At 40.7% G+C, this 20,365-nt stretch overlaps 2 protein-coding genes across 2 annotated transcripts in view; both read right to left on the bottom strand.

The window, feature by feature from the left end:
• The window catches only part of Adam9 (ADAM metallopeptidase domain 9), a 107,911-nt gene that overhangs the window by 26,852 nt on the left and 60,694 nt on the right, over nt 1–20,365 (bottom strand). The window contains exons 15-16 of the mRNA XM_042679405.1: nt 11,401–11,506; nt 6,587–6,770 (exon numbers count right to left, since the gene is read on the bottom strand). Coding sequence (XP_042535339.1) covers nt 6,587–6,770; nt 11,401–11,506 — 290 coding nt within the window. The remainder of the gene's footprint in view (nt 1–6,586; nt 6,771–11,400; nt 11,507–20,365) is intronic.
• Nucleotides 18,117–20,360, bottom strand: LOC122107646 (26S proteasome regulatory subunit 10B-like). The gene is made up of 3 exons (XM_042679453.1): nt 20,352–20,360; nt 19,731–20,264; nt 18,117–18,140 (listed from the first exon to the last, which is right to left on the bottom strand). Exons 1-3 carry the CDS (start codon nt 20,358–20,360, stop codon nt 18,117–18,119), a joined length of 567 nt encoding a protein of 188 aa, XP_042535387.1.

Genomic DNA, 20,365 nt, shown 5'->3' with positions numbered 1-20,365 from the left:
GCTTTACAATGTGGGGGGGGGGGGGGGAATGGAGAGGAGGATTGGGTGGGGGGGAGAGGGGGGAGGCTGGGAAGGGAGGTGAAGGGTAAACAAAGGAGGAGGCTGCAATGCTTGGTAAGAAATGTATGCATTATCTTGCCCATGTAATTGTAACCCCTCTGTACAGTACGTTCACAAATAAAATAAAATTTAAAAAAAAAAAACTATCTTTGGAGGTGAGGGGTGAACAGGCAAAAGTGCAGCTCAGCAGCCCATGTATGGGGGGACGAAGCAAGCTGGCAGGAAGGCAGTAGATATAGCCCTAAAGAGCAGAATGAATATTAGCCTATTCCACAAGAGCGGCCCAGTGACCTACTTTGCCCTGTTTCTTTTCCTTGCAGCTGGATGCTGGAAATCTGAGGGTAAAATAAGTGATGTGATGATGTGATGGGCATTGCTAAAAGTTTATTTGTTAAAAAAAATGTTTATTTGTGTGATATAATTTGGTTTTAAAGATGCTAAGTTTGGATTCTTGGTATAGTTGTGGTGCTTGCAATTCTTGCATTAAGGAAAACTGCTATTTGGTTTCAAAATTTCCTAAAGATTTGTTCTCTAGGGAGTGTGCCTAGTGCCTTAAGACTTTAAAGGATCATTCAAATGTAAATGAAAACTGAAGTGTAAAGTGTTAAAGCAGAGATTAGTAAAAGGTTAGAAAACCAAGAATGGAGCCAGGTACCTGTGGCTCATGCCTGTAATCCTAGCTACTCAGGAGGCTGAGATCTGAGGATTGCCAGCCGGCATGAAAGTCCGTGAGACTCTTATCTCCAAAAAACCACTAGAAATCCGGAAGTGGTGCTGTGGCTGAAGTGGTAGAGTGCTCGCCTTAAGCTGAAGAGCTGAGGGACAGCACCCAAGCCCAGAGTTCAAGCCCCAAGACCAGGAAAAAAAACAAGAATGGATTCCTGGATATGAAATTCAGAAGCACAATTGTCTTAAATGTTTGTTTTGAAGTGCAAAAAGAAAAATTAAGCCTACCAAAATGATTAATTGCTATTGTAGCTTACTCTTATAGGGTTTTTGTAACAGTTTCCAGCAAGCTTACAGAGAAGTCTTACAGGTTTGTCAGGTCTAACTTTGGCTTTTAAGGTTCCTTGTGAGATTGTCATCTCTAACTGGCCAGCAGAGGGCTGGATAAGCACAGAGTTGCTTTGGAGCTCAAAGTGGCAGAGTGCAAGCCTTGAGCTGGAGAGCTGAGAAACAGTGCCCAGGCCCTAAGTTCAAGTACCAAGGGAAATGCCAAAGGTGCACTTACCCCAGCATGGAGAAAGGCACTCCTGGGACTTTGGCAATAATATGTTTGGCCCTTCTAAGGTTGATCAGAGCTGGAAGTCATGGGAAGATAGTTTATAAGCATGCATAACTGGGCAAGAACTTGTCAATCATTTGTTATAATGGGCACTTAAAAGGCTACAGTTGTAAAATGTGGGAAATAGTCTAAACCCAAACAGCCCTGTATTTGCTTAATTGGCAGGGGAGTTGCTAGGCATCTGCATTCCAAAGGATGGCCTGTCCCATCTGTAGGCCATTTAGAGAGCTAATCAATGTTTTCTTCCATTTGGGGCAGTAAGTTTTCCTAGGGCTAAAACAGCACCCTCCTAGCTCACACCCCACAGAGCCAGGTATCTGTACTCCAAAGGAAGACCTGCCCCACCTCCAGGCCAAGGAGCTGGGTGCACCGCCCCCATCTCCTGCCTAGGCACCAGGATGTCTGCTCAGACAGCCTTACTTTGCTTTGATGCCATTTGTAATCACTAACTGCTAGGTCGGCTTTTTTAACTTGCTTATTGAAACAGCCACTCACCACCTGCAAGTGGGCCTTCCTTATGAACCTTTGCCTTTAAACATCTTGAGCTATTTGAATCTTTTGCAAACCAAAGTGCTAAACAGGCCATAGTGCTGTAGCCCAAGAAAAGATCTGTGCAGTTACTAAAAGTTAAAAGTGAGGCCTAATTTCCACTTTGGAGTAAAATCTGGTTAGGAAAAAGCTGTCACTCTAATAAACTACCCAATGCCAAGCTATAAAAGCCAGTGTACAACCAGGAAAATATTAGGGGAGTTTACTAAAGTCCGGTCCTAGCTAAAACTTCTTTAATCAATCTGTGTAGACTAAGGCCAACTGTTTACACATCCATAAAACACTTAAGCTTCTATTATTTTTTAAAGGGCGGTTTTTAAAGAGTTTCCCCAAGGGAAACTCTTGTCTTAACCTTATTTGCTCTAAATTTTTTTAATTTACCTCAAGATGATCTTTTCACTGGAGCTGAAAAGCACTTTACTTCTCCAGCACCACCTTGCTATCAAATTCCTACATGGTTTAAAGAATTTGATCAATGGAAACCGGAACTAGTGACCCCTAAGGGGAAAGGGTATGCTTCTATCATTCCAGATGGATCTACCAGCAACATATGGGTTCCTCTTCCGCTCATTCAACCCCAGAGAGATGAGAACAGTACAACCTAAACCTGAGAAAGAATTAGCTCCCTGCTTTGCAGGCCTAAACTTGAAGACCCAACGACACCATTGCCCTTATCACAAGAAAACCAGCCAGATACCACCAACATGGGGGTCAGATTAAGGCATTGTCAGTTAAGGGAGAAGCCATTTTGATCAGTATTGGGCCTATGTTCCTCACCCACCATTGTTAAAGTTAGTGGATTGGCTAGATCAAGGCCCAGTGGTATACACTAATGACAGCACGTATTTTCCTCCCCTGTGGGACCACGCAGGCCCCACTCATCAAGCTAAGGAAGGCACACCCTATGACATATCCTTAGGATCTGAGTCTTTACCACTGTATTTAGGGGCATTAGCTTACTTACCAACCAGAAGACAGGCATGGGTGTACAATTTGCCTGATGGTAAGATCACCAATGGCATGGGGCTATTCAGTACACTTTCCTTAAATTTCATTGGTCAGAATCATTCTTACACAAATAAGACTGGGCCACCAGCCAACCCAGTATGCCAGGGCATTAATTATTGGACTCGGGCTTATGTTCCCATTCAATGGTTTCATTGCTACCGCCCTAGAGGAAAGATTATACAGTGTAACAATAACATCTCCTTTATAGACTGGGGCCCCCACAGGCCTTTCATTGCCAATTATTCTGAGAAACATGTTGATGATTGGTATACTAGTAATTCTTCTGTTCGATGGCATTTATACAATGGAGTTATAAATCACGTAAAACCCACTGGTTTGCTTACCTGTCATGATGGAGGCCTTGCACCTCCTTGGCCACATATAAACTTCAACGGATGCCTGGGCCTGAACAGTGGCATTTATGGACACTTGCTGCCCTATTTTATACAACTCAAAATTGGACTGGTCATTTTCCTAGAGCCCATGAGGCAAACTGTGCATTTTACAGGAATCATTCTGCTACTGTACAGGCTTGTGCTAAACTTCCCTATATGTTGGCCATAGGGGCAGTGTCAGTTAATGAAACCCTACGAAGCCCTGATTGTTTTGATTGTCAACTCTCTTTACATGTTTACATCATACTATTCTTTTCGATGTGTCTTCTCAATCCCTCCTGATATTAAGATCTTGCTTAGGGGTCTGGATGTGGGGCAGGAGAGCCTTGTTGTAGGTTTGTTGACAGGAGTCTTCCAGCAACTGTTTAAAGAGGACTAGGAGGTTCCTGGGCCTGATTACAGCTGCAATCAGTAGACTAATTGCTATCACTGCTACTTCTCTGACTGCTGGAGTGGCACTGCATTCCACAGCCCAAACCAAGGACTTTGTGGAGAAGTGGCAACAGGATTCTCATCAGCTATGGTCTCGCCAGCTAAATATTGAACAGGACATTGAGTTCCACCTGAACATCCTTCAACATGAATTCCAGTGGATGGGAGACCAGGTAGATAATTGATCTGCAAAAACAGCTAACCTTCAAATGTGACTGGAACTCAATGAAGCTGTGTGTCACTCCCACCTACTTCAACACTACTAACATCACTTGGCAGGGACTTCAATACCACCTGCAAGACTTGCAAGGAAATTTGTCTTGGGACATACATGAGCTGCAACGAAAGTCACTAAGACTTTCTGGGTTCAGCTCCCTGGGGTGGGATATGAGGGCTTGGCTGAAGGAATAGTGTCTGTGCTAAACCAGTACCTAGTGGCAGAGTTTTACCCACAGTGCTTTTATGGGATTGATTGTATTGTGTCTTAGGATGTTTGTGTTCTTTGTAGGATACTGTTGTCTCCACTCCAGAATAGCTAACGTATCCCTTCCACCAAAGGATCTCATGCTTGCTGTTCTATGCTTAAAAAACAAAAAAGGGGGAGATGTCAGAGGTATCGACTCGGACGACCCCATCTAAAGTACTGCGTGCAGTGAGGGTGTATAAACCAGCATGCATTCTCTCTGGGGGAGGAAGGGGAGTGCAAAGGACCAACGCCCAGCCACCAGATTCAGATGAAGGTTTTGCAGGAAGTGTCATTCATACTCCTCCAAGTTAACCCCATAGAACAATGCCTCGAGACTCCCTTTGTGGACTCAACTGTGCTTTACCTACTTTTTACAGCTTTTGATTACTGGAACTGCTCCCCATTTCTTGACAAGGATTAGCTATTCCTGCTTACTGACTTAAACTCTTATTGTCTGTGTTCCCCTAAAACTATTAAGATTAATTCTCTGCCCCCTGACTGAAGATTTACTTCTCATGCCTGTAGCTGTATATAAGCATGGGATATTCCAATAAATTTTGTCTATACCCACAGAGTATAGCCCACTTTATTCCTACCAGACACTGCATTCCCAGGTCTCACTGTGTGAACAGCAACACACATGGAAAAAATTACTAAGACAAAAAAGAAGCAAGAAATAAAGGGAGAGATAGAGACCACACACACACACACACACACACACACACACACACACACACACACGTAAAAATTCCTTAAAACCTTTATATAAGAAATAGCAGGCAACTGATGAAAGAAATGAATTTTTACACAAAATATTCAATATTACTACCAATAAAGAGAAAGTATAATGAGAGCTAGGAATGTGGCTCAGTGGCAGAGCACTAGCTGAAGATGTACAAGGTCCTAGGTTTCATTCTCCAGAGGGTGAGGAAGAAGGAGAAGGAAGAAGAGGAAGAAAGGAGGAAGAGTGTATAAGGAGGTGAGGAGGATAAGAGGAGGAAAGAGGGAGAAAAGGAGAAAGGCAAAGAGGAAGTTACCAATAAAGGCTTTAAAATTATAACTGGTCATATTGGCTACATTAAAACACCTATATATAATTGATAGGAAGGTAAACTAATAAAAACTTCTCCAAAGAGAAATTTGGTAAAACTATACCTAAAGCCTTTAAGTCTGTATATTGTTATCAAGTCTAACCTTAGAAAATTAACAGCTACATCCCACATTTTTTTTGTGGGGGGGGTCCAGTCGTGGGGCCTGAACTCTGGGTCTGGGCGCTGTCCCTCAGCTCTTCAGCTCAAGGCTAGCGCTCTACCACTTGAGCCACAGCGCCACTTCCGGCTTTTTTCTTTTTGCTTATGTGGTGCTGAGGAATCGAACCCATGGCCTCATGCACGCAAGGCAAGCGCTCTACCACTGAGCCACCTTCCCAGCCCCATCCCATATTTTTTTATAAAGCCATTATCACAACATTATTTGTAATAGCTGCAACAGTCAAACTTAGCTGCAAATGCACTCTTGCAATCCCAGCTATGAGCAAGGCCATGGATAGGAGGATAACAGTCCAAAGCCAGTCTTGGCAAAAGCATGACACTCAATCTAAAAACAAACTTAAGCAAAAAGACCTGGGGCAGAGCTCAAGTGGTAGATTCCTTACCTAACAAACTCTAGGTCCTGAGTTCAAACCCCAGGTGCCAAGAGAGGAAGGTGGCTCACAAAAACGCTGACCCTGGGAAGTACTAGTGACCATCTCACAGAACCCTCTGTTCAGATCATATATGGTGTGGGCTGCGTGACTTCCAGTCTGCCTCTCTCTCTCTTCCTCTCCCCCTTCCTCCCTCCCTCACTCCCAGCTTCCTTCTACATGAGTTTGTTTCTTCAACGCAATCATCCTCATATCTCATATACAACTGAATGCTACTACCACCCTCATAGCCCAGCTCCTACTTCATGGCATTGTTCAAAGAATTCTTAGAGACCACTGGTAGCAAGTCATAGGCTATATCTGATCCAAACAGCCATGGTCAAGAAGCGTAGACTGGGCACTACAACACTTTTGGTAGAACAGTGCACAGCACACATGCCAAGTCCTAGAAGTCACCTAAATGTCCCAATAACAGCAAACTACAAAATAATTTACACCATATTGACAGAAGGAAATATATACGGTAAGTAAATTGCAATGTAGAAAACATATGCTAGATGACCACAGTGAAGAAAATATACATGGTAGATTTATAGTTCTTAAGTTTCTTCTTGAGGTCTTTTTAGTGTCTAAACTTCTAAAATAAATCTAAATTTTCTTTTATAACCAGAAGAGAATGGTGTTTATTCTGTGTAATAATTTTTTAATTATTTTTATTTTACTTTGTAGGTAATAAAATGCTTAATTACCTTTCCAGCATCGCATTTTGTGCCTTCATTCACCATCCCCGGATCTGGAACATCTGAGCCCAGGTGGAAATCCACGCCCCAACAATAGCTGCCGTGACTAGGTGTCTTAATAATAGAAGGTACAATTCCAAACACAGGCATGTCATGTACATTCTCACACTGAAGCTTTCCACACAACGCATTCCTATAAAGCAAGAGAAATAGTGCCAACATTTGTGTGTAGACAGCATTGCCATTATTTGGCTGAAAGGAGGGAATTTCAGAGTGAAAGTGTTTGAGAGCAATAGCAGCTCTGTTTAAACATGAAAGAGAGAAGAGGGGAGCGGAGGGGAGGACACTAAGATCTTTGCTTAAGAAGCAAAGAAAACAAATGAAGCTCTGTTATCCTTAATTCTAAATGCTATGGTTCTAATAAGTGTAAGATTATATACAGCAGCTTTTATAAAAGCTACTTTACATAACTGAAGCCCTTGCTTTTATAACTAAAACTCCTGTTTTTTAATATGTTGCTATTAAGTCTCCACCTTTCCTCTACTCTACCTTAAGAGTTAACCATTGTTCCCAATTTTGTGTTTATTTTTATGTAGCCATTTATTTGCTAGGTGACCTTTCTGTGCTTCAGTTTCCTCATGGCAAACAAAGGAAACAGTAATGCCCACATTGTGGCCAAAATTAGATATGAAAACCCCAGAACAATGCATAGCATAAAGCAGACTTCAGTTAATGTCTTTTGGATTCATCAAAATTCATATTGTCATGATACTCTTAGCATTCCATATAAAGTCTTGGTCACACATTAAAGTGTAAAAGGAAAATGTTAATATATGAATATGTAATGTGTTCATATTTATTAATGTTTAAAATATTAAAAGATTTAAGTATCAATATTTAGAATGCCTGGTATTATGATTAATAGTGTTAAATACTAATATCAGGTATTAGTATTTATAGAATTATATAAATATAACCTCTTAATACATAAGAAGCATTTACAAATAATTAGAAGACTTAACAATAACATTAAAAAATTTGTAAATAGGCAGTTCCTACAATTAAAAATTCAAATAACCAAAAATATGTCAGAAGAGATATTCATTGTTACATTAAATGTAAGTGTACTGCAATTCAAGCAATTGCTTCAGTGAAGTATCATCCATGAGTTTAAGCACTGATGGGGAACTGAGTATTCATTCATATATTACAATCTCACTTCCCCATGTAAGCTTCCAATAGTAAAATGTAAAACTTCCAATAGTAAAATCCTCTCACTGCCACCAGTACCACCAACAAGAAGACAATAGTACTATGTGTTTCCTTAAAGCAATAGATCACTGAATCATCCTTGCAAAAGTACTTCACATGAATCACGTTAAGATTTCAGATTTAGTTTCTGAGCTAAAGAAAATCCAGTGGCACAAGTCAAGCCATACAGAGAGGAAATTTTCAAAGGAAACAAAAACAAGGATCCACTGACCCAGTTCAGTTTCTTCCACAGGTCAATGTCCTTGAAAAGGAACAACAAAGTGAAGGAAGATATTTTAGGTTTCAAATGACTATGTGACATGACAACCAAATGCAATGTGTGACCCCTGATTGATCCCTGATGTAGACAGAGGTTAGCTGTGAAAGATGAATTGAGGTCAGTTTGGGAAATATGAACAGATTAGGTGTTGGTGATACTTAGACCTGATAACTCTGTTAGAAATGACAAGGTACAATACATGGCCCTAGTTGCCGGAGATGAATTGTGAAAATATCAGAAGCACACGGTCATTCCGAGAACCTACTTAAAAATGGTCTGTCAAGTCTAAACAAAGCAAAAATGATAAAACATAGAAAAAATTTTAAATCTGGGATATTTTGGTGTTCATTGTACTGTTTGTCCTATTCTTCTGTACGCTAAAATTTTATAATTAACAAATTTAAGAGGCAGCAGGTTTAGCTCAGTGATAAGTATATAAGTATGTGCTTACCATGAGCAAGACCCTGGGTTATTTCTCCAGCACCAAAAAAAAAAAAAAAAAAAAAAACCCTTATATAATAAAAATAAACAAATAAATAAAAAGCTGAAAGAATGATCCAGTCTTTCCTTTCAAACAAAGGAACAATCAGAACATGAATAAGTGGTGTATAGTTAAGAGTGTCACAGAAGAAAATAAAAAAAAAATTGTATCCCTGGGTCATTACTTCCTTTACATTTTTCTAGATTTTTTAACTTCCTATGATGGGGATGGTAAAACAGTGATGATGCATTGATGATGGCAATGACAAAGATCCTAAGACTAAGCAGGTGCTTTTCTCCATCATTTAAAGAAGACAAAAATGAGGTACGTAGGTGAAATTTACCCAAAGTCTCTCAGAGGTTAGGTGGCTAAACCAGGACTCAAATCCAAGGAGTCAAATTTCAAATTATATTTTCATAAAACTACATGAACCTTATATTACTATTATAAAATGTTTCTCAAATGAGTTACAAAGAAGCTAGGCCAGATGCCAGTATCTCATGCTTGTAATTCTAGCTACTCATGAGGCCAAGAAATGAGGACCGTGGTTCAAAGTTAGCCCAGGCAGGCATATTCAGGAGTCTTACCTTCAAAAGATGTGGCCTGAGAAGTAGAGCATCAGCCTTGAGCAATAAAGTTAAACAAGAGCACAAGGCTCTGAGTTTAAGTTCCAGTACCAGCACACATAAGAAAAGAGCTACTAGTAATTTCTAAGTTAGACAAGTGAAATTTCTATATTTTTGTAATTATAAAATTATATAGTTACAAAATTATGAAAGCAAAAAGGGCTGGAAATAAGTGATCCAGGCATGGTGGTACACATCTGTAATCCTAGCACTCAGGAGGCTGAGGTTAGAGGTTCTCAAGTTTGAGGCCAGCTTGACAACAGTGAGACCATGTTTCCAAAACAGAAAAATAAACAAATAGAAAAAAGGATGTGGTCTATCTACCTAGTTACCTTCAAGTCTGCCTTAAAGACCCTTGGGTCTTTGCTCAATTCCTTCCATCTAATTCTCCACCCACTCATTCTTAAGACTAGCTGTATCTTCATTCACTCATTTAGGCAACCACCATTCAAGAGGCATTATGTCCCAGGCATTACCCTAAACACATTGGGTCTCACAGTTTAGTGAGGGAAAGTGGTAAGTAAGTAGTCACAAAAAGAAATGAAACTATAGCAAATAATACAGAAGACTATTCAAGACATAATGATGAAATTTTGGCAGTGATAAAAGGTTCAATTCATCAGGAAGACAATCACATGCAGTAAAAATTTGCAGAACTTCTGGAGTTTAATCTACCTCTCCAAAAACTGAAAGAACTGGTAATTGCCCCCTCCCTAGAAGATATGGAAAACTGAATAACACTATCAATCAAGTTGGCATTTTTAGAACTACACATCCAACACTGAAGAATACACTTTATTTTTCAATTGCACATGAACATTCACCCCAGACGATAATGCACATCTCAGACTACTCTGAAAAGCAAAAACCATGCAGAGCATGTTCTGAATAGAATTAAACTATAACTCAAAATCAAACAGCCAGAATATTACCAACTATTTAGAAGTTAAACAATATACCTTTAATAGCTCATGAGTCAAACTAGAAATCTTCCTTAGGGAAGTCCTACTTGACCAGAGATTTGGACATGAGCATAATTAACGAAACCAAGAAGGAACCTCCTGTTCAGAGGCCCTATGGTAGAAGGCAGAAGACCATACATAGGCAAGTTTGGCATACAGATAATATCTAGATGGCAAATAAAACCACAGAAGTAATAAAACCACCTGTGTGTGGGTATGGCAGGGAGATGATAAAGAAGGACTTCCTACACAAAGCCAAGGAAAGAAGTTTCTTCAAAAAAAAAAAGAGCCAGGCACCAGTGGCTCACGCCTATAATCCTAGCTACTCAGGAGGCTGAGATCTAAGGATCACGGTTCAAAGCCAACCCAGGCAGGAAAGTCCGTGAAACTCTTATCTTCAAAAAACCACCAGAAAACTGGAAATAGTGCTGTGGCTCAAGCAGTAGAGCGCTCACCTTGAGCTGAAGAGCGCAGGGACAGCACCCAAGCCCAGGGTTCAAGCCCCACGACCAACAACAACAACAACAAAAAAGTCACCATCATTGACTAACTGCTGTGTAAGGTCAAGCAGCATGAAGACCTACGAACACTGCTATCTCTCCTCACTAGCAAGCACTGTCTTGCTATCGCTGCTTAATTTGCCTGACAGGTAAGGAAGCAGAGTAGGTAGCAGCAATATGCAGTATTGCACAGTAATTCCTACTGTGTAAAATGCCAGTGCAAGTATCTTCAGAGCAGACACCAGGAGGGAGAAAATACACTAAAGTGACTAAAAACACATGGATTCAAATAAGGCATGACTTCGTTCATCTTTCTAATGTTCATATTGTTAATTATTTCATATTGTTTAATTATAAAAATAAAAAGTTTTAAGTCATTTTATAGAGTTAGAATAATGTTAGTCTGAATTAATTCTGTTGTACCCTTTATCTTGGGGCTTAGTTAATTGAATCTTTTATTGAAAGAAAAATGACAAGTTATTTAGTTGGGAGTCATTATAAATCAAAGATAAACAAAGGAGGATTCTAAAACTCAGATTTGAGAGAGCTGACAGGTAAAGGGATGAACTATCTTACTACTTTTGTTCCTAACACATCTTGTGTAGAAAAATGTTAAGTTTGAAGTTAGGTATTTGAGTGAAGAGTGAGCCAGCAGGCCCAAAGAGCACAGAGAAACTAGAGATGACTGGCATCCCCATCCCTCCACACCTCATCTCCACTTACCCAGTGGCACACTTCTTGTATTCATTGTCAGAGAAACCACAATTGCCAAATCTGTCACCTTTAGAATTCACGTCAATGAAACAATCTCTTGGGGCAGACTTGGCTTCTGTAACATTAAACATTTAGAAGAGAAAAGAAAAAGTTATGGCAATTTATAAATAAAAAGTATTCTTTATGACATTCCACACACCTGAGCGAACTACTTCCACACCTCTGAAAATGTCACTGGCCCGACCCATAAAATAGTTCAAAAGGAAAGGAAGGAAAGAGAAAGAGGAAGAAAGAAAGGAAGGGAAGGAGGGAGGGGAGAGGGAGGGGGGAGGGAAAGAGAAAGAAAAGAAAGGAAGGAAGGAAGGAAGGAAGGAAGGAAGGAAGGAAGGAAGGAAGGAAGGAAGGAAGGAAGGAAGGAAGGAAGGGAGGGAGGGAGGGAGGGAGGGAGGGAGGAAGGGAGGGAGGGAGGGAGGGAAAAAAGGAGGAGAGGGGAGGGGAGGGCAGAGGAGGAGAGAGCAGAGGAGGGGAAAAAAGAACAGAGAGGAGGGGAGAGCAGAGGAGAGGAGGGAAGAGGAGATGAGGAGAGGGGAGGGGAGGGGAGGGGAGCAGAGGAGGGGGAGAGGAGAGGGGAGGGGAGGGGAGGGGAGCAGAGGAGGGGGAGAGGAGAGGGGAGGGGAGGGGAGGGGAGCAGAGGAGGGGGAGAGAAGAGGGGAGGGAAGGGGAGGGGAGGGGAGGGGAGGGGAGGAGAGGGGAGGAGAGGGAGAAATAGAAAGCTTAGATTGCATAAAAAGCCTGGACTCACACACTGGGATCCTACACACATTTCAATAGGAACTTCACAGCAGCAGAACTGGCAGTGTGGTGTGGTGCTGATGTCAGCATCTGCCCCCCACTGCTGTCAAGTATACCCCTGCTGCACAACTGGCTACATCAGGCTGGAGAAGGGAATCTTCAGCTCTCTTGCTTTTTATTTACTGTGAGCAGGTGCTTGGCTTAGATATCCCTACTAAATCCATAGACTGGTTAAAAAAAAAAAAAAAAAAACCTAGGACAGGGGACAAAGTGTCCATCTACTCTTGGCTTTTTGAAATGCAACTTTTCCCCCCAAGCAGCAGCCAATCACCTGCAGCCAATGAAGGAAACACAGGGATGTGTTCAGTGCAGGCTGTCACCATGGGAACCCAAGGCACCCAGGTGTAATTAAAACAAAGCTCACTGCAGGTGCTGTCCTGCCTTTAGGTCTTCTTCATGACTTCTCAGCAGAATGACTAAACAGCAACTATCCAAATCCTCTCTCTGCTGCTGAAAACTTTTCTACACATAGAACTGGGGAAATGCAATCTTATCATGCAATTTCCACATAAAATCCATGATCCCACAGGGCGCCGATGGCTCACGCCTGTAATCCTAGCTACTCAGGAGACTGAGATTTGAGGACCGCGGTTCAAAGCCAGCCCGGGCAGCAAAGTCCATCCATGAGACTCTTATCTCCAACAAACCACTCGAAAACCAAAAGTGACGCTGTGGTTTAAGTGGTAGAGCGCTTGCCTTGAGCTGAAGAGCTGAGGGACAGCGCCCAAGCCCAGAGTTCAAGCTCCACGACCGATCAGGAAAAAAACAAAAAACAAAAAAAACCATGGTCCCTTATTATCTAGGGCATAACTCTACTTTGCAACCCTTTCACCTGCAGTGCAAGGGGCTTGCTCCTCCTTCTGAGGTCTCCTTACCATCTGAGGAAATTAACCCCATACTGACGCCCCTGAGGCAGCTGCCATATACAAGTCAATTCTACCCTCAAGTCCAAGCAATACCTAAAGGTGAGCTACACTCACTGTACTTCAAAAAATGACTCGTTATTATCCAAAAGGAATACCTGAGTCTCTAATTAATATAGACAGAAATCCAAGGCACAGATAAGGAAATGGATCTTAAGAGTGCAGGGAAACTGTTTTCACTGTATTTGATGTTGGTGTAATTTGTGGAGGGGAAGGGAAAAAACAAATTGTTTAAATAGAGATACAGGTGGACCCATTGCAACAATGAGATGTATAAGACATAAGGGATGGGAAGGGATGGGAAGGGGAAACAAAGGAGGAGGCAACAATGCTTGTTAAGAAATGTACTCATTACCTTGCTCATGTAATTGTAACCCCTCTGTACGGTATTTTCACAATAAAAGAAGAGTGTAAGGGAAATGGATTAGGCCAAATTTATTGGCCAAGGCTCACAAAGCAGAGATTCTGCATTTACTACTGCCCCTTGAGGAGTTAGAAAGGTTCCATCATTTTGTCTGGTTGGGTGGCTAGAACAAAGCAAAAGGAGATAGAGCAAAAAGTAGGCAACAGATTATGGCCTGATTTGAGATAGTTTAGAGAAACAGCACTGTTTAGATGAAGGGAAGATCAGTCTCTGTAGGAAATAGTGCAGTCCCCCAAATGTATCCGATTGATCACTATCTCAGCCATACCTAAAGGATCAATGGCCTTCACCAGAAGAATTATGTATATGTACTGAATGGTTAAGCAGTCCAAAATTCTAGGTTGAAGCCTTAAGCCCTAATGGGATGCAATTTTGAAATGGGCCTTTTAGGAGATAGATGAGATCATGAGAGCAGGGTCCTCTTTATAAGATTAGTGGGCTAAAAAGAAGAAAAGAGATTTCTTTTTCTTTGTTCTAACACCACATGAAGACACAGGTGGAAAGTGAGGAAGAGAGCCCTCACCAGGAACCAAAGGAGCAGGAACCTTGATCTTGGGCTTCCCAACCTCCAGGTCTAGGAGAAATAAATATTTGCTGTTTAAGCTGCCCACTCTGTTACCTTGTTATAGTACTTGCTACATTTGAATGTTTATTCCATCCCAAAATCATGTTAAAATGTAATTGTCACTGTAACAGTATTAAAAGGGGAAGTGTTTAAGAGTTGATTAGGCTCTAAGGGCTCTCCCTATTCTCTCTTAGAATTAATATATTAGAAAAGGGTAAAACTTTCTCCTGTTTATCTTATGTCCTTCTGCTTGCCACCATGTGATGACACAGCATGGAGACCTAACCAGATCCTAACACCTTGATCTTGGGTGTCCCAGCTTCCAGACCTGTGAACCGACAAATTCCTATCCCTTATAACTTACCCAGGCTGTGGTACATTGCTGGAGAAACCAGCAAATAAGATTAAGATTTGGACACAATCAATCAGACCAAGATATTAGGCATTGGGTTAAAAAAAAGGATTAGGGTTGGGGGATGAGAGGAGAATGATGAAAAGAAAAGGATGAATGACACTGATCCAAATTCACTGTATTCATAAATACAATTTTGTAGAATGGCAACTCGTTGTACAAGTTTTTAATGATAAAAGTAAAAATTTAAAAATAAAAAAAAGTCAGTCCCTTTGATTACACAGGAGATTTCCAGCAGGTCTAGAATCACTGAGGCCCAGCACTCATGAAGATTTGATAATAAATAATGTTTTAAGTTTCCTTTTTAGGTTCCACATGGGAGACCCAGTGATTCCCCAACCTATCTTGTACATGTGCTTTTTTTCCATAGTTCCAGAATGCAGAATTGTAATGCACTTATGGAGCTACTGCTAGAGCCCTCCTTTGGTTCCTTGATCTGTAAAGATGATTATGTGGGAAGGTCAGGTGGAAGAAGCGGCTAGAGTGTTTCTATCTTGTAAAATAGTATCCCCAAAGCAATACCACATTTCTGGAGGTATGGCAGAGACTAGTATGACTATCAGTGTGGGAAAGATTCAGGAGCAGTGAATCTCACCACATTTCCATTCATTTCACTTATCTGCTAAAGATGAGAGGTTCTTAGAGAGTAAAAGTGGATTATCACAAGCTTAACCAAGGTGATGATTAAAACTGCAGATGCTGTACCAGCTGTGGTTCATTACATGGACAAATCCATATATCCTCTAATACATGGCTGAGCTGTGATCTCCCCACACTTGTCAGCGAGGCCAACAAGAAGCAAGTGCTTTCGGCAGTCAAGGTCAGCAGTACACCTTCCCTGCTTTAGTTCATGACTATGTCAACTCCAACCCAAGGTCCTAATTTAATTTTAGGGCTCTTCATTGCTGATTACTTCCCCTAAAAATCATACCAGTCCATTAAACTGAAAATAAGTTTACTAGATCTAGTAGGAAAGAACGAGCAAACACTATAAACTTTGGAAGACATTTGCATGACAGAAGGTAATAAATTAATCCAGGGATTGTCTATCTCCGTGATACTACTACAGTGTGAGATATATTAAGACATTCATTCTAAGGTGACCAGTGAGGTGTTATTTCTGGCCCTCTACAACCAGAAAGGTACCTAACACCTAATGGCCTCATTAGAATCTGAAGGCAACCTGCTTTCACTGTATTTGATGTCGGTATAATTTGTGGAGGGTAAGGGGAAAAACAAGTCGTTTAAATAGGGATACAGGTGGACCCGTTGCAACAATGAGACATACAAGTCATTATGTCCAAAACGAACTTTACAACTTTGGTGGGGGAGGGGGAGGAGGGTTGGGTGGGGGGATGGAGGAAGGATGGGATGGGAAGGGGAAACAAAGGAGGAGGCTACAATGTTTGATAAGAAATGCACTCATTATCTTGCCCATGTAATTGTAACCCCTCTGTACAGTATTTTCACAATTAAAAAAAAATCTGAAGGCAATATAGACTCGTGCCACACAACTGCATTTCAACAACGGAACTCATATACAAGGATAAGCAAAAGATTATATCACCTAGTGATGTCACAGTCATCTTAGTTTGTGTTAAAATACCTATAATACTCGTACAATGATGGACTTCCTAAAACAACATTTCTCAGAATATATCATCATCATTAACCAATGTATGACTGTATTCTCTTGTTTGGTTGTGTCACTCTGGACCATTTACAACTTGTTTTGGGTGTGACCCAGCAGAGAAGAAGGCTCTGCAACAGGTCTAGAATGCCATGTAAGATGCTCTGCCACTTAGGCCACATGATTCAAATACTTGAAGTTTGGCTAAGAATGCTATGTGGAGCCTTCAACAGTTTTTTTTTAATTTTTTAAAAAGGAGGAAAGGTTTTTTTAAAAGGGGAAAGGTTATACTGTAGGGGAGGGACATACAAAGCAACAAAGAAATAATCATATAAATGCATTAGAAACAAATGCATAAAAGAAAAAAAAAACATTTAAATACATATCTTAGGGTTCATTTTCCTAACATCACAACAGTTTTTGACAGGTGAATCACAGCACAGACCTTTAGGATTTTAAAGCAAAGCTCTGTATAACTACTCTTCTTTTCAGAAACAACTCTTGATCTGCTACTAGGCAGTTAGTAGAAACTGAATGTTTATCCATGAGCCCCCAAGTTACTGTTGAACATAAGCTGCCCTTCATAAACTTGGGTGTCATCTGACCTACTAAGCCAAGAAGTTGGCAGATGCAACATCATAAAATAGAAATGGTATGCATGTGACTAGAAACAAGCTGGCTTCAAAAGCACAGGTCAAGTATATGAAGAAGCCCAACTATCCACAATCCTCACTCCAACTGCACAGATCTTTCTCTTCTAGCCAGCACCTATTACTGCAAGGTGAATTCTCCACCATGAGTTGATAGAGCAGGAAAAGAATGATGATGAGATTATAAAAGGTTCTTCAAATTAGGCAGGCACCCCCCCAAGAGTGGACATCTATAACACTATAGCTATTTTCTAGGACATCCATCAAGTGTACCTGATTCTTTGCTATGCCTGGAAGAACAGGTAAACAGATATGTAATTATAGACCCATCTACTTACTGTGGCCAGTGGTTTTAATAATCAAGCAGATAGGATGATCCATTCTGTAGACTATAGCCAGCCGCTTTCTCCAGCCACTCCTTTCATTACCCAAAAGGCGCATAAACGAAGTACCCATAGTGGGAGAGTTAGTGGTTATTCATGAGCTCAGAAAAAATAGCTGACTTTGCTACAGTCATTGCTAAATACCAAGTCCACTGGCAGCAAAGAACCTAATTGGTAACATTCCCTAGAGAGATTAGCCCAAAGAACCTGGAAGTAGGGAGATTTTGCTCTTCCCTTTCCAAGAAGGAAGAGCCAGTGTTAATTCTTATTGAAATAGACACTCTGGATGTGGATTTGCTGAATGTCCTACATACAAGCTCCTGCAAAACTAGCATCTATGGATCTACCAAATTCCTTATCCATCACCATGATATTCCATACAGCTTTGCTTAAGTTTAAGGAACTCACTTCAGAACAAATGATAAGCAGCAATGAAGCTATGCTTATGGAATTCACTGTGATAGCTAGCCTGTTCCACATGATCTCAAAGTGGCTATCTCATTAATGAATGATAGAAATACTAGCTAGCACTGGTAGTACCTTGAAGGACTAGGGTAAAGTTCTTCAAAAGGATATATATTCTCTGAATATTTATGCTTATTTTCCCAAAACAGAGTCAGGGGAATCCAGGGGTAGAAATGTAACTGGCAAAACTCACTGTCACCCCTAGTAACCCACTAGCAAAATTATACTTATTATTGCATAACTTTATGCTCTGCTGGTTAGAGGTCTTCATTTCAAAGGGAAATAGTCTTCTACCAGAAGTTGCCAGGAGGGTTCCAACGAACTGGGAAGTAAAACATCTAACCATGTTGAGCTCTTCATATTTCAGGCAAAGAGGGAGTTCACTACTCTGACTAGACAACTGATCCTGACTAGTAGATTACTAAGCGAAAACTTGACTACTGTCCTACAATGGGGGGAAGAACAGCATGTCTGCAATACTAGAGAGCCCTTACAACAGTTTTAGTATTTCCAGTCCCACTCGCTAAAATTACTACTAAAACTGCAACAATCAAATCAAGACCCCTAGGCATCTAGACCCTTCAGGAATGGTGGGTTAGTCACCCCACCAGGTTAAAAAATCACAACCAGCTGAGGTACTTAGGGTCAGTAAAGGGAATATGGAATAAATAGACAGGTGACCACATGAACTATTACTGAATGAGAACTGTAATTATCACCAATATTTCTCTTTATTTTGGTACAAATATAACTGTGATAAAATGCCCTTATTTTCTTCCCTCTCTTACCTCTTTATTATGTAAAATAACATATACTGACTTTCTGTCTATAGGGCAATTTGGGCTGAGGTTAAGTTTTAATTCAGTGGGGTTAGTAAAGCAGATTGTCCTCATGAATGACTCTCAATCAAACTGAGGCATCAGCTTTTTTTCTGCCATTGGAACAGAACTGAAACACCAGCTCTTCCTGGCTCACAAACTGGAACCATTTCACCAGCCCTACTGGTTGTAAAGCACTTAGACTCAGCCTAGAATGAGACCATTACCTCTACTGATCACATTGCAATCTGGTACTTACTAGCCTTCTATAACCACGTGTGTCAATTCAGAGTGTGAGGTATGTATCTGCATATGTGTTTATATCTGTATGTATACGTGTACATACATTCATACTCTATTGCTTCTGTTCTCTGAAGAATTCTGACAAATTCAGAAGACCATAAGACAACACCCAAAGGAATGTGGGGCGGGAGGAGGGGGGAAGAGATCTTCTGTTCAGACTCCTTCAAATAGATTGAAATGAGCAGAACACTGGATGCCTGTGAACACCTCAAGGCAAGACCAGGATAGAGGCTAACCTCTTGCCGTTTAATCAGTGGTAAATATACACAAAACTAACTGACTGAGAAAAAAAAAGGAACTATTAATTCTAGAAAAAACAAAAGGCAGAAAAGCAACTATAACCTGCTACACAGGTCAGTTGTGGATAGTGTTGCATGTTTATTACACAACGAGCAGTCAACACTGCTCTAAAACTACAATGAATCCATGCTGAGAAGATGCAGAATTAAAGAACATGTACATGGATGATAGGTCAGGGCTGAAAACAGAAACAGAAGGAAAAACTAATTTTCATCCCTCAAAAAATCAAAAAAAGCAGCATTATCAAGAGATATCTAAAGACCTAGTGAAAATAACAAAAAAGTTAGATTAAAAATAATAATAAAACTTGTTGCCTCAAAGGATGGGGGAGCTGGGTAGAAAAAAGGTTTAATTTCCAAACTAAACACTATACAGTAAGTTGGGGTTATTTGGGTTTTTTTTTTTTTGGGGGGGGGTCCAGTCGTGGGGCCTGAACTCTGGGCCTGGGCGCTGTCCCTCAGCTCTTCAACTCAAGGCTAGCGCTCTACCACTTGAGCCATAGCGCCACTTCTGGCTTTTTTCTTTTTGCTTATGTGGTGCTGAGGAATCGAGCCCAGGGCCTCATGCATGCAAGGCAAGCGCTCTACCACTGAGCCACCTTCCCAGCCCCATACAGTAAGTTGGTTTTTTAAATCAGCGCGAATTGCAAACATCCCTGCTTCAGTACAAACATTTCTCAGGTCTGCTCGGTTAAAGCCATCTGAAAGCTTCACAATTGCTTCATAATCTATTTCACCATGCTTTGTAATGGGACCTGCATGGATTTTCAATATATCTAATCTTGCTTGTTCGTTTGGTAAATCAATATGTATTTTTCTATCTAATCGTCCTGGACGCAGCAAAGCAGGATCCAGTGTATCTGGTCTGTTTGTAGCCATGATCATTTTAACTCTATGCAGAGTATCAAATCCATCCATTTGATTCAGTAGCTCCATTAAAGTTCTCTGAATCTCTCTGTCAGCTGAAGTACCCTCAGAAAACCGACGACCAGCAATAGCATCTATTTCATCCATAAAAATGATGCATGGTTGATGGTCTCTGGCATAATTGAACATTTCTCTAATCAAACGAGCACTTTCACCAATGTACTTGTCTACAATAGAACTAGATACAACCTTTAGAAAATTGCAGTCCAGCTGGCTGGCAACCTTTGATAAAAAATGAAAACTTTAAAAAGAAAAATATGGGAAAACTAAATGCACACATTATATATCCATCCCTAAGAAAATGTATACCAAAATCATGGTCC

Source organism: Dipodomys spectabilis, unplaced genomic scaffold (genome assembly GCF_019054845.1).
Source record: "Dipodomys spectabilis isolate Male_0828 unplaced genomic scaffold, ASM1905484v1 ptg000052l, whole genome shotgun sequence".
In the NCBI taxonomy this organism is placed as follows: Eukaryota; Metazoa; Chordata; class Mammalia; order Rodentia; family Heteromyidae; genus Dipodomys; species Dipodomys spectabilis.
The sequence above is the reverse complement of the archived record's forward strand: the minus strand, read 5'-3'. Positions and strand labels throughout refer to the sequence as shown.

Excerpts from the sequence above, each read along its gene's own strand:
- LOC122107646 (XM_042679453.1), bottom strand. Across the intron at positions 18,141-19,730 it reads ATTTAAAAAACCAACTTACT|GACAGTAGTCAAGTTTTCGC; the intron begins GTATGGGGCTGG and ends CCCCCATTGTAG.